The sequence below is a fragment of the Xyrauchen texanus genome, chromosome 24 (genome assembly GCF_025860055.1).
Source record: "Xyrauchen texanus isolate HMW12.3.18 chromosome 24, RBS_HiC_50CHRs, whole genome shotgun sequence".
Classification (NCBI taxonomy): Eukaryota; Metazoa; Chordata; class Actinopteri; order Cypriniformes; family Catostomidae; genus Xyrauchen; species Xyrauchen texanus.
This window is the reverse complement of record NC_068299.1, coordinates 30883771-30897065: the sequence shown is the minus strand read 5'-3', so window position 1 is coordinate 30897065 and position 13295 is coordinate 30883771. Positions and strand designations below refer to the sequence as shown.

The 13295-nt window shown below is 36.7% G+C and overlaps 2 protein-coding genes across 2 annotated transcripts in view; both read right to left on the bottom strand.

Annotated features, from left to right (window-relative positions):
• Nucleotides 1–5954, bottom strand: part of LOC127617956 (collagen alpha-1(XIII) chain-like) — a 91237-nt gene extending 85283 nt beyond the window's left edge. Inside the window, exons 1-2 of the mRNA XM_052090144.1 lie at nt 5934–5954; nt 1392–1427 (exon numbers count right to left, since the gene is read on the bottom strand). Of these exons, the coding sequence (XP_051946104.1) occupies nt 1392–1394 (3 nt within the window). The 5' untranslated portion in view covers nt 1395–1427; nt 5934–5954. The remainder of the gene's footprint in view (nt 1–1391; nt 1428–5933) is intronic.
• Nucleotides 5955–11626: 5672 nt separating this feature from the next.
• Nucleotides 11627–13295, bottom strand: part of LOC127617754 (collagen alpha-1(XXV) chain-like) — a 51947-nt gene continuing 50278 nt past the window's right edge. Inside the window, exons 4-5 of the mRNA XM_052089835.1 lie at nt 11859–11972; nt 11627–11679 (exon numbers count right to left, since the gene is read on the bottom strand). Of these exons, the coding sequence (XP_051945795.1) occupies nt 11627–11679; nt 11859–11972 (167 nt within the window). The remainder of the gene's footprint in view (nt 11680–11858; nt 11973–13295) is intronic.

The window sequence follows — 13295 nt, the reverse complement described above, 5'->3', positions numbered from 1 at the left end:
TTGGGAGTAATGGATAGCAGATGAGGGGGTGGCTAACTTTTATCACAGACAAACTGGTCAGTGGAGGAAGTTTGAGGGGGCAAGGATAAGCCATGGAGGGTGAAAAACACTTTCTGTGAGAATCTATTGGAGCACAATGTACATGTGGTGAAATATGGAAAGCTCTGCTTTTGGCTTACAGTTTGAGTTTAACACTCCTGAAACCTGCTTTTAGTGAGGGATTGTTTTTCAGGAAAACTCATAAGGTTGAGTTTAGAGTATGCAAACAAGGGTCAGGAGTCTGGAATGTCCCATTTGAGGACAAAATATTTTTTTATCAGTTTCTTGCTAAAATGTTTAAGAGATGCTTGTTTGCTCCAGTGGGACATCTATACAACTACTGAATAAATGAACATGAAACTGCATGCTGGATTTAGGTCAACCCTGATTTCTTTTAAAACATTTGATGCGTTTCACTAATATGACAAAAATGGCCAATTTTATAAAACACAAATCTTATGAATGAGGAGGTAAAACAGAACTTGCAACTGGGCTGAGAGTTGTCTGTGATTTTTTTGGATCTGTTTTTCATCTCAAATTTGTTTATGTATTGTCTCTCCGTGGCTGCTTGATATATATATCCAATATTTTTCTTCCAAGATCACCTCTAAGTTTGGCTGCAGAGTTTTGCTTCTCAGCATGTAGATTGTAACTGATAAGAAAAAGAGTTTCATTGCAGCTTATTTTCTATTTAAAGGTGAATAAGTAAAGCATTTTTCAGATGACTACACAGCCAAAACAAATTCACTACGAGTAATAAGAAGAGAGTGTTTCTCATCAAATGCAGCCAAAAAGGACTCTAGTATAGCCTTGTTCAAATGCTAAGAGGGGCCATGAAAAATTTGAGACTGTACAGTCTGACAGTTTTCTAACTAGCAAAGGTAGTGATGAAGAGGGAATGATTTTCTATACAGTGGTGGCAAAGTAAATCTAATATAGTTATTGGTTTATATCACACAGTTGTGCTGAAAAGCCAAAAACACTTCATTAAACCTTAGAATTTCATCCAAATCTTACATTCACAAATTAAAGAGTCAAAATTCAAAATTCATTAGGAAGTGATACTAAACGTTGATGTTGGACAGTTTATTTGAAATTTAGTAGAATGGGAAAAATGTATCTTGTTTAATCAATGTGACCTGATTTGTTCAAAATGACTTTTGGTAAGCATCACTGGTGTGTCTAGATAAAGGTGTAACCTTGTTTCATAGTTCTAGCTAGAAAGGTTTAGCTATACTGTAAATGAGGTCAATGGCATGCCACTGATCATTGAAGACTACTTATTCAAAAAGTCACAGGAATATACTACAGACTATCTGGTTGGGCTTAGTGTCCATTCTCAAATCACTCACCATTCTTCCAGGAATGCCGATTGATCCTTTGTCTCCCTAGTGATCAATGCAAAGTCAAGAGGAAAATCAGGAACAATGAATACGGCAGATTTTATATCTACAATCTACAATCACTACCATGAGCTTAACTTTACAAACTTTACTAGTTATCAAGTGTTCCTTAATTTGCTTGTCATCAACTTGTCACATATTCATATTGTATGGCTACTAGAGGACACATGTTAGTAAAGTTAAGCTAGCCAGTGTGACACTGCCAAAACGCTCGATGGTGGGTTGAATTCTGATGATGCAGGAATGCCTAAAACTGTCTTTGCTTCAAAGGCTAAAGGTAAACTACAAAAGACTTTGAGGAACAGTGTGTAGTGCTGGTCAGGCAGCAAGCTTCATCAATGACTGCATTTACATACACAATAATATTCAGATATCAATTGGAATATGGTCATGCTCTGATTGTGTATGTGCCATGTAAACAGATTAAGCCAATACTCTGGTTTCTAGCAATCTGAATAAGATAGCTTGTGACTGTATTAATCAGAATTGTGGGTCATGTATAGACCTTATTCAAAATATCTAGAGCAAATGAAAATGCATGTATATCTACAGTTCATATGTCTAAACAAATGTCTTGTTGGGTGATATTAGATAAAGTTGAGAAAACATGCAAAATATTTTTCAAGAATTAAAAGAAATGTCATGCATTAAATTTGTAAGAGTTTCTTGACCTATATTTTGCAATTCATTGAACATGTTCTTGCATGTTATTGTTAAGGACATGAATGATAATTCATGTGTAAATTAAATTACTGTCCAAAGTGAATAAAATGCACCATAATAAATGGCAAGAGCATCTCCAGAAGAGAATAGTAGGAAAAGAATGCCTTCAGACTGTGCTGATTATATATCCAAGATATGCAACGCTAATGTATACAGCAATATGTCAATAGATGTGGAGCATGTAAACATCTTTTGCAGAATAAGGGCTCAAGCAGAATATGAACCTTAAAGGGATAATTCACCCAAAAATGAAAATTCTCTCATCATTTACTCACTCTCATGTCATCCCAGATGTGTATGACTTTCTTTATTCTGCAGAACACAAATGAAGATTTTTAGAAGAATATCTCAGCTCAGTAGGTCCATACAATGCAAGTGAATGGTGACCAATGGTCACTTTGAATCTCCAAAAATCACATAAGCATAAGCACATTACAGCATAAAAGTAATCCATAAGACTCCAGTAGTTAATTCCAAATCTTATGAAGTGAAATGATAGGTGTGGGTGAGAAACAGATAAAAGATTTAAAGTCCTTTTTTTACTATAAATCTCAACGTTCACATTTTTTTGTTGTTGTTGTTTGGCGATTCACATTCTTTGTGCATATCGCCACCTACTGATCGGGCCTGGTCAAAGGTGGAGATTTATAGTAAATAAAAATACTTGGATATTGATCTGTTTCTTACCCATACTTATCATATCACTTCTAAAGACATGGATTCAGACACTGTAGTTTGGATTACTTTTATGCTGGCTTTGTGATTTTTGGAGATTCACAGTCACCATTGGTCACCATTCATTTGCATTGTATGGACCTACAGAGCTGAAATATTCTTCTAAAACGATTTGTGTTCTTAAGACAAAAAGAAGTCATACACATCTGGGAAGGCATGAGGGTGAGTAAATGGTGAGAGGAATTACATTTTTGGGTGAACTATCCCTTTAATCTGAAAATTATGTGCATGTAAATTTGGCCTGCGATTTTTAAGAATTTCAAGATCAGTGAAAGCATGAGGTTAATGTAGTTAATTCCCTTATTAGGCCCATTTCACAATCAGTAAAAGATGATGTTTGCTAGCTTACCACAACACAAAAGATGAATTGATTGAAAAAGACAGCAATGTGGGAGCATGACAGTATGTCCTGTTAGAGGTGTTTAGCAATAGTGAATCCTAACCTGTTTTAATTGCCAATTCAATTCAATTAGAACATTCCACCAACTCTCTCAATTAGGAGCAAATCCCCAGAACATATGGTAAATGTGTGTGTAGTAATCTGAGATCTTGATATAATAAACTGTCACAAGGATTCACAATTTACAGTCCTAGAGCAGGACTATTCAACATACATTTCCAAACATTTTACGTGGCAAAAAACTCCTGCCATGCTAAAGTGACTTATTATGCAAAGCTGTCCATTCCTACAGCTGTTATTATTTGCATTCCTTACATGGCAGGTCAGTGTATTAGAGAGACTGGGAGCGTTGACAGCTCTCTGACGACTCACTCTAGTAACACGTAATGGAAAAGGGGGGTCGGCAAGGGGCTGCTTGGCCCAACCCCCATAACTCATCATAAGTCAATGGAACATTTGCTAAAATACTGAACGTCCTCATGGACTGTTGACTTGCAGGTGCCAGGTTGTTTTACTAAGCTTTCAAGCTGTTAGACTTTACTGTTAAAGGTGTTAAGACAATGGATAGCACATTAGAACATTAAGTTTGATCTTCAAAGTTAATTCACTGCCTACTTTTTAATGTCCCAAGAGGAATGTTACTTGAGTGAATTTTCTTGGCCCTGTCCAAGGTGCTGATTTGAGACTAACTTAATTCTGCTTTATAACATTAATTTGAGTTACCACAATATGACATTAATAAACTGTATTTCAACTTCATTTGAGAATGACTAATACATACTATCAGTGTTTACAAACAATAATAATAATGTTTACATCTAAATATGATGTGGACAAACTGGACATCAACTACACCCATATTGGAGTAAATTATTGTAAATCTGATTTCATCCTTCACTGTTAAATCGAAGCATTAAAGAAAAGATCACAAAGTCCTTACTGTGGTCTTTTTGGCTAAAAACTAAAAATGTGTCAAAATGTCCAATGCAGGGTATTTATAAGTCTCTAAAAGCATGTGTTAAATATGCTCTAATGCTTTTTACAGGGGTGGTAAGCTCAGTAAAATTAAAGTTCAGTCCAAATTTTATTCTTCAAGCAGCCAACAGAATCTACCACTGCACAATTAGCATAGATATACATTTGCATACTTATAAATCAATCTGTTGAGGGCCAATAGCCATCTGAAGTGAGTTTAAGAGTTCTCTTTTTAAACATTCTTTAGTATTAAGTTCCACGGCCAGTTTTCAGTGGGGTTATTGCAATTAACAGCCAAACAAGACATGTTTCTAAATCAATTAGTAAAACACGAAAAATCATCTAGAGCTGTCCGTATGAAGTAGTCTGATGAAATACATTTTCTTTATCTGACTTATCTGATTTCCTGTAAACTGAGATCTATTAAATGGCCATATATATATATATATATATATATATATATATATATATATATATATATATATATATGTGAATATGCGAAAGAGCTTAAATATTCAAATCAAATGTATCCCTTAATAGCTCAAAAGTAAAATAGAGTGTGCAAAACAATATCAATATTTATGAAGAACAAATGTAATGGACACATTTTTATTGAATACAGAAAAAATATCTTGCCACCCATTTCCTAGCTCCCTCTTTCTTACATTTACGATATGTTCTTTTCCTGAAAATGCAAGCAATCAAACTCTTTGGCAGGGATCACATTCACACTCTGACCATGCCTGTCAACAACTGTCAAAAAAAGTGTCCTTTTGTCCATTTCTCCATATTTTCAGATTTGATGGCAAAGTTTCACAAGGAGAGCTGTCATGAGTGATGGGGGTTTGCAGAGTTCACATATAAGATGGACTTCTTCTAACATGCTTTAATGAAAAACAGATGTGTTTGAGTTTTAGTGTGTAATATAAGAATTACAGAAATTCAGAATAGTGGTCTAGACAGACACCAAAGGGCCTGAGAGAATACAATCAAACACAAAATGCAATGTGCTAAACTGCCGTAAGTAGACGTGTCCACTTAAAGTAAGTCTACCTTAGTTTATCTAGTTTAGGGAATTACAGTATACAGTGGTCCCAGAAAGTATTTAGAAACTGATGCTAGACTTAAAAATGCATGCATGTCATTATAAAATAACAAACCAAGTGGCAAATAAGTTTATAAAAAGTACTGTATATTGTATATAATTTATTAATTAATTTATTTATTTTCTGAGAAAATGTCTAGAGTCATTTGTTTGCATGTGCCACTTGCTTTTTTAGTGTGGCTCAAATATGTTCGGGTCCATCTTGTTACAATTTGAAGTAAACAACCTAAAAGTACTCTCATTACATTGGTTGTCCTGTATATCCTCAGTCCCTCTGTAAAAAAGGAGGTCTCAGTGCATCCTATGAGAAGCTGTATTTATGACATGCTGTTAAAGAATATTTACAATGGACAAGATCGAAGATATTGCCATATTTCATATTCACATATAAAGTGATAATACTGTACAAAGTATTTTTCATATTAGAGGTTTATTTTTGAATTGCTAAAATACAGCTTCTTAAAAATAAGACACTAGAGAGAGTCAAAGTGCAAGAAAACCAAACAGACAGAAAGACGGACATGACAAAAAGGACACGTTATGAGACAGTTACCGGAAAGCCAGCTCGTCCAGGTGGACCCTGAAAAAGGGGTGAGAGAAATGGGTACAGAATAAAGAAAGAACCAGTCAACATTGCTAATTATGAAGAATCTAATACCTGCCAAGCCATAATAACATTTACTAGCATTCAGCAAGACTGCTTTTAGAATGAATTGATTTCATTAATGCAAATTATAATATTGAATGCAATTTTATAGAGCAAATGTGATCCGACATAAAATGTTATTGTGGCAAGGCTCAAAGGTAGCAGTGGGCAAACGCTCCAAAGAAGCATTCTGCAATTGCAAACAACATCAATGCTTTACAACAGAATTTTCTTCGGGCCCCTGAAAATCTTTTTTTTATAACATGACATGCTTGTTTAATTAAAGGGAATTCAGTTTATTAAAATAGGATACTTAGTGGTGTAGCAGTGTCTGAAGTGGAGGGAAAAATTGTTTTATTTGTTTACTACTGTATAATGTGCTTTTCTGTGTAAAGTGAAATTGTTTTCCTACTTAAAAAAATACATTTAAATGATTTGATAACACGAGAAAAAGACAGTCTGTGCTCTTTGATATGAAAATGGTATTTGCTCAGGTGGTTGCTGGGGCTTTTCTTCATTCAGCTTACACTGCAAGGTCTGTTTTAGGGATGTGCACAGTTGCCATTTTACAGTCAGTTAACCATGAGGTTTCAAAAACAGTTAATAATTTTTCTGTCGGGAGTTGTGACATTGGAATAAAGAATGTTAAATCGCAATTGCAAATAAAGTGCACAGTGAGCTATGAGCCTAAAATAGCACACTACATAGACTATCAAATGCTAAAATCTCACATTAAAGTCAAACAAAAATAATCAAACTGTCACTACCTGTATATGCGCTCTGCCGGGGCAGGTTCACATTTCTGTAAGGAAGTGAAGCCTCATCGGTGTGCTTTGATTTTTAAATGGTTTAAAATATTTGAAAAACAAATGAATGCGTATATAAAAATTACAGTACTTTTTAACTTTACTTGGTGTCTAAAAATTTGGCGATCCTGTACGAGATGCTGAAAGAAGAAACAATGAGCTTCAGCGCAAGAGTCAAAGATGTCCATCCAGTGTGTGCAAACAGTATATAGAAAAACAGTGCAGACGCACACAAAAGCATGTTTGAACAGACCCTAACTCTCCCTATTTTTGAAAAACTGACCAAAACCTGGCCGATAAACACTTGTCGAGTTCTGATCGGGTTGAAGACCTCTATTGCATGTCTAGAACAACAGAAAAGTGATTTTGGTATTCGAATATTGACACGTTGAACGTTAACCGAATGCCGACCATTGGTGCACATCCCTACTCAGAACACTTCCGGTTCTGATATTCCCCACGTGCTCGAATATCCTGAAAACTTGATGCACACTGATAGTGCTTACACGAGTCAGTAAAGACATTCAAGTCTCTAAAATCATGTATTACTTAATCTGTGGATGGGCACAGGACATTACACATTTACTGGTGGGAAAGTACAATCAAGAAGACAACATTATTAAGGGGGCCTGGGTAGCTCAGTGGTAAAAATGCTGGCTAACACCCCTGGAGTTCGCCAGTTCCAATCCCAGGGCATGCTGAGTGACTCCAGCCAGGTCTTCTAAGCAACCAAATTGGCCCGGTTACTAGAGATGGTAGAGTCACGTGAGGTAACCTCCTCGTGGTCGCTATAATGTGGTTCGTTCTCGGTGGGGCACGTGGTGAGTTGAGCGTGGATGCCGTGTTGGATGGCATGAAGCCTCCACACGTGCTATGTCTCCGTGGCAATGTGCTCAACATGCCACGCGATAAGATGCGTGGGTTGACGGCCTCAGACGCGGAGGCAGCTGGGAGTCGTCCTTCGCCACCCGGATTGAGGCGAATCACTATGCGGCCACAAGGACTTAAAAAAAGGACATTGGGAATTGGGCATGCCAAATTGGGAGAAAAAGGGGAAAAAAATCCACACAAAAAAAAAAGACCACATTATTACCACCAAAAAGGTGTGTTGCCCACAGCAACGTATTGTAGAACATGCTAAGTATTAAATAATACAGCTAAATGTTTCTTTTTAAAGATATGTGTAAAACTTTATTTATGCAAATACTATATACAAACAAATACATAGAAGATGTTACTGGGTCTGGGCTATGTATATGTTTACCATTGAGTTCAAAATAATGGTCAAACATTTCCATTGAAATATCACTTTTATCAGTTTCTTAGGTTCAATGCCTGCCATGGGATTTCCCTCCATTGCAACGTGCTGTAGACTGTTTTATTTTGTACATATTTAACATATTTGCTGTACGCTGGATGTAGAGCTAGACTTAAATACACATGGTTTATGTAGAAGTGCACCAATGAAGTGTGTTGGAAACATTGAAAGATTGTTAATAGGATCTATAGGTTGAGAAATCACATGCACAAATGTGGAAGAGCAGTGTTGTATGGTATGTGGGAGTTGGTCACAGCTGTATAGGTGTTTATGAGCAGCATTGTGCAAAGCAAGGAACAGATTTCAACTGGTTGTCACACTGTATGCTGAGAGATCAGAGTGACTGTGATTGAGCTGTCCTCATGTGCATGAGAAAGATCTGGAGTGTGTATGGTGAGGCTGGTGTATATGAGTGAGTTGGTCCACATGTGGCATGTGTGTATGAATGTGTTGATGTATGTGTAGCAGGTCTATGGTGCAGGCCCAGGTGCTGAGAGGGAACAGACTCCCGAGGTCTGCAGAGCGCTGCTCTTGCTGGCCCAAAAGAGCGACTAGTAAGGTCAAGGGTCACCCACCGGAAGAACACTTCATTTAAGATCCACAGTAGCAGGGAACATTTGGCTCTCATTTATTCCAAAGCACTGCTGGCTAAATGAGGGGGCTCCCCAGAGGGAAACAGAGGTGACTGCTTCCCTGGATCCCAGCATTGAATGGATAAGAGATGTTCAGTACACAGAGGGCACATACAGATCGCATGCAGCACAAACACTAAATGCTGAGTTCATCAAGCACATATCCAGGGAAAACTTTTTTGATTTACTGTGTGTGCGCTGCTCTTTTAAACAGTATAATTTAAAAATGTCTGTTTATCTGAATTTTAATTTATCAGGAAATAAAAAATAATAATTTATATGAGTATTAAATCGCTCCAATGGCCAGTGATTTATGATTGTGATTCATATTGTTGGAATATAAAATATGTCAAATAAAGGATGCTGGAATAAATGTACAGTAGTGTAAATGGAAGCAGCCATATGCTCCATTTGAAATATTCAGCTTTTATCGACTTGTAAAAGTGCAACATTTTTACATCTGGATGAATCTCACAAAACCTGTTAAGAACAGGTCCAGGTCATATTTCACACCAAAGTGTAAAGAAAGTAATAATACATTTTTCTTGTGTCATGAAACCTATTTTAGGACCATTAAAGTAATGTTCCAGAAACTGTAATGTAATGTAATGCAAATTTATGAACGTTAAAATACTCACAGTTTCAAAAGTATAGCCACAAGACATAAAGGATATTCTGTGTAAACATGATTTTAGTTTGATAAAATCACTTATAAACCATTTCATTGTAAAGTTAGAACCAATTTTACAACGTTGTTACCATGACGATGTTATGTCAACAAACCCTAAAACCTTAAAACTTTACATATCAAATAATACACTAGTTTTAACAGAAGAATGAGTCTAAGTGATTTATTAAATTATAAGCATCGCATTTCTGTGTTTAAATCCTCCAAATATGAGCCCCATTCACTTTCATTGTAAGTGCTTCACTGTAGCCTTGATTTATGTTTTTTTTTTTTTTTTTTTTAAAGAAAAGAGGGACGAGTCAAAATAATTATTTTGGTAATTTACATTATGCCACAAATGCTGTTGATTGAGCTCATCTTGTATTGAATCTGGAACATTCCATTAAGATAATTTTTTTTAGTATGCATTGAATTGCATTGTTTCCCATTATTTTCTTGTCAGTTCAGTGCGTTCATTACCGTTATATTAGCAATCTAAATCTCTTTGAAGTAATGCAAAAAATTTTCTATATTCTTTAAATTGTAAAGAAATATATATATATATATATACACATTGTTCAATGACAGTTAAGCACATTTTCTCTAAAAAATGATCATTATATATATATATATATATAGAAAATGTGCTTAACTGTCATGGAAAAATGTCACACTACAAATAAACCTTAATTGGCCTTCATTTCTTTAGGTTAAATATAATTTTGTGGTGAAACATGACCTGTTCCTGTGTTTTTATTAGATTCACCCATTTAGGTATGTGTTTGAGACTGACCGTTGCAAAGCTCAACCACTCTCTTTTTTTTATGGTGTTTTTTTCAACACAAACTTACGGTGTAAGCTTTCTGTCAATGTAAAATGTTTCCTGTCACTACTAATTGTTAAAGGCTGGATTGGACTGTTGCTGTGCCTCCAAAAAAAGGGCAAAAGGCAACCCTTGTGAGGTGACCTGTGAAGAATCAGACAATTATGTATTTAAACTTCTAAAAGTATTCAATTTCAGTGAACAGGAACGGGCCAATTTGGTGAAGTTGTACAGTTTCAATCACTTCAGTAAGAGTGTTTTCTTAGCATACTTGTTGGAATAATCTATACCCCACAGTCCCCCCTCCTCTAAGGGATGTCATAGGTCACTATAATGGGTCAGCACTGAACGACACGCTACGAACATTGATCATGCACCATAGTTGCCAGACTCCCTCCTTCCACTACTGAAAACAAACACTGTTGTTAAAGTCATACTGACACTGATTGCCAGTATATCATCAAACCTGTTTAAGGAGACAACATGATTAATGAGATTTGCTAACCTTCTTACTTGAGTAACAGTTAGAAATTAGATGTTATTTTATTTGTGATTTTTCTATCCTGTGGGCAGCGTTTGTCTATGGCTGCTCTTATTTCATTAATCTCTGGAGCTCGACCTTCTCCCTCTTACAACAGGGACACAGCTGTCCAACCGCACCTAATTTTATACCTTTCTCTTTCATCCTCTCCTCTTTTTTCCATGGTATCATTCATCAACACCCCCCCTCAAAATATATATTAAACTGAACAAGTTGTATCTACCAATGCTGTGTTCATTGTGAATTATATCAGTGTCTGTGCAAATTCCAAATGTCCAAGAAGGTTAACATTCATTTAAAAGCTGAAAGAACCATGCCATGCCACTTAAAGGGATAGTTCAGCCAAATATGAAAATGCTGCCATTTTTTACTTATTCTCATGATGTTTTAAACCCCTCTGACTTTCTTTCTTCCATGGAACACAAAAGGGGACGTTGAGCAAAATGTTAGCCTCAGTCACCATTCACTTTTATGGAAGAAGATGCAATGAAAGTGAATGGTTATTGAGACTAACATTCTGTCTAACATCTCCTTTTATGTTCCACGGAAGAAAGTCAAAGGGGTTTGAAACAAAACATAATTGTGAGTAAATTATAGCATAATTATCATTTTTGTGTAAATACAAAATGCAAGCTCTTCTTCCGACCAAGGTGTGGATGTATATGTAAATGTAAGGAATACACAGAAGTTTCGTTTATGTTAATGAAATCATGTAATCAGCTTGGGAGTTGCAGTCAAAATTAGGGGACTCAAGAAACAAAAATTCACACTTTAAAAACATGCACAGATACACAGGAAGCCACAGAGTTTGGGTCACATTACCACAGTCCAGTCAACGAAGGCATAACGTCTACTTACGGGAGGTCCTGCAACAAAAACAGAGAGAAAGAGATATTCGTCATTTCAAAAACAAACAAAACAAACAAAAAACTTAGTTGGACCACTTTTGGACCATGTGCACATTACATAAAACATTTGATCCCAACTGAAATTAGCTTGCCAAGACTGGAGGAAAACAGTGAGGTCTGAATTTCCATAGTCTAACCAGATTCCGAAATGGGTTTGCTGCCTGTTCCGCTCGTCTGAAGCCAGATTGAATTTACAAAAACAACAACTGATGAATCAGCCTCTGATTCTCTTTGCCGTGACTCAAGACAATCTGCAAGGAAGATTAGAGCTCACATGCAGCTAGTTTTATGAAGTGCGTCACAGAGACGGTTCGGTACATTAATAAAGCGTAACAAATGTGTTTATAATTTAGAAGATCACAGCACTGTAAAGCTCTCTTAAAGCTGCTTGAATCTGGCACAAGTGAGGGACCACTGAGAATGGAGTGGGAGAATGAGCCACATCACTGGAAGACTGCCTGCACAGATAAGTCACACACCTCCAAACCCTTCTGAATATAAGGACCCCACCCAGACATTACTTCAAGCATCTAGTCACACACACGCTGTCCTGTTCCTTCATAACCAAAGCTGAATCTCACACCTTCAGAAGCAGCTAAATTAATAGTGGAAAAAAGATTTAACATTATTAGTTAGTCAGACAGAAATACTTTTATTTTTATTTGCATGCAAAATGTGTTAAATTTATTACTCTCAGCTGCATAATTATAAAATAAGCTATTTGAAGGTGATTTAATTATTTTTGAACACTTTCTCCTATCTCAGCTTAATAGGCAGAGACAACTATAAGTAAGCCGTTTGTAAAGCTGATTCCCTCAAAATGTAAACACTGTGTCGATTTCAAAACATTGCACCATTTGTTTGAGAATACCAACCAGTATGACACAGCAACATTGGCCATCATGGGTTTGGGGTTGGACTATAAGGATGCATCAACCAAAGGCAGACAAGGGGAGTGTTTATTTGTATTTTATGTGTATTTTTTGCAATGGAGCGCAACGGACTGGTTGCGGAAGTAAAAATCCCATTCATTTTCTCGATAGACGAATTAATTTTTATTGATAACTTATAAACCTTTAAAGACAGATCTTGCTGTGAGCAATGGTATACCATCTAAAGTATGTAAACAATAACAAATTAATTAGAACTCTACTGACATTGGAGCACTACCGATATCGTCATGATTACTGTTCCCGAGGGAGGGAACGAGATGTTGTGTCGAATGAAGTGACACAAGGGTTCTTCCTGGGAAGCCAGTCGTACCTCTGAACCTGAGAAAAGGCCAATGTCAAGTTGGCAGACCGAATTTGCATGCCCCGCCCCAGACATACGGGTATAAAGGGAAGCGGGGCAGCGAGTGCCAGTCAGGATTTTGCACTGAGGAGCCGAAAATAAGGTACGGCCGTTTACAGTGGTAGGTCTAGTCCTGTGGCAGGAGGGACACAACATCTCGTTCCCTCCCTCGCAAATACACCCCGAGGGTTGTGAAGCCATAGGTGGGAAATGGCATAGTGGTAGGTCCAGCCTAATGAGGGGGGACTCTACAAGCACGGCAAGGGGACCGTACCACGGGA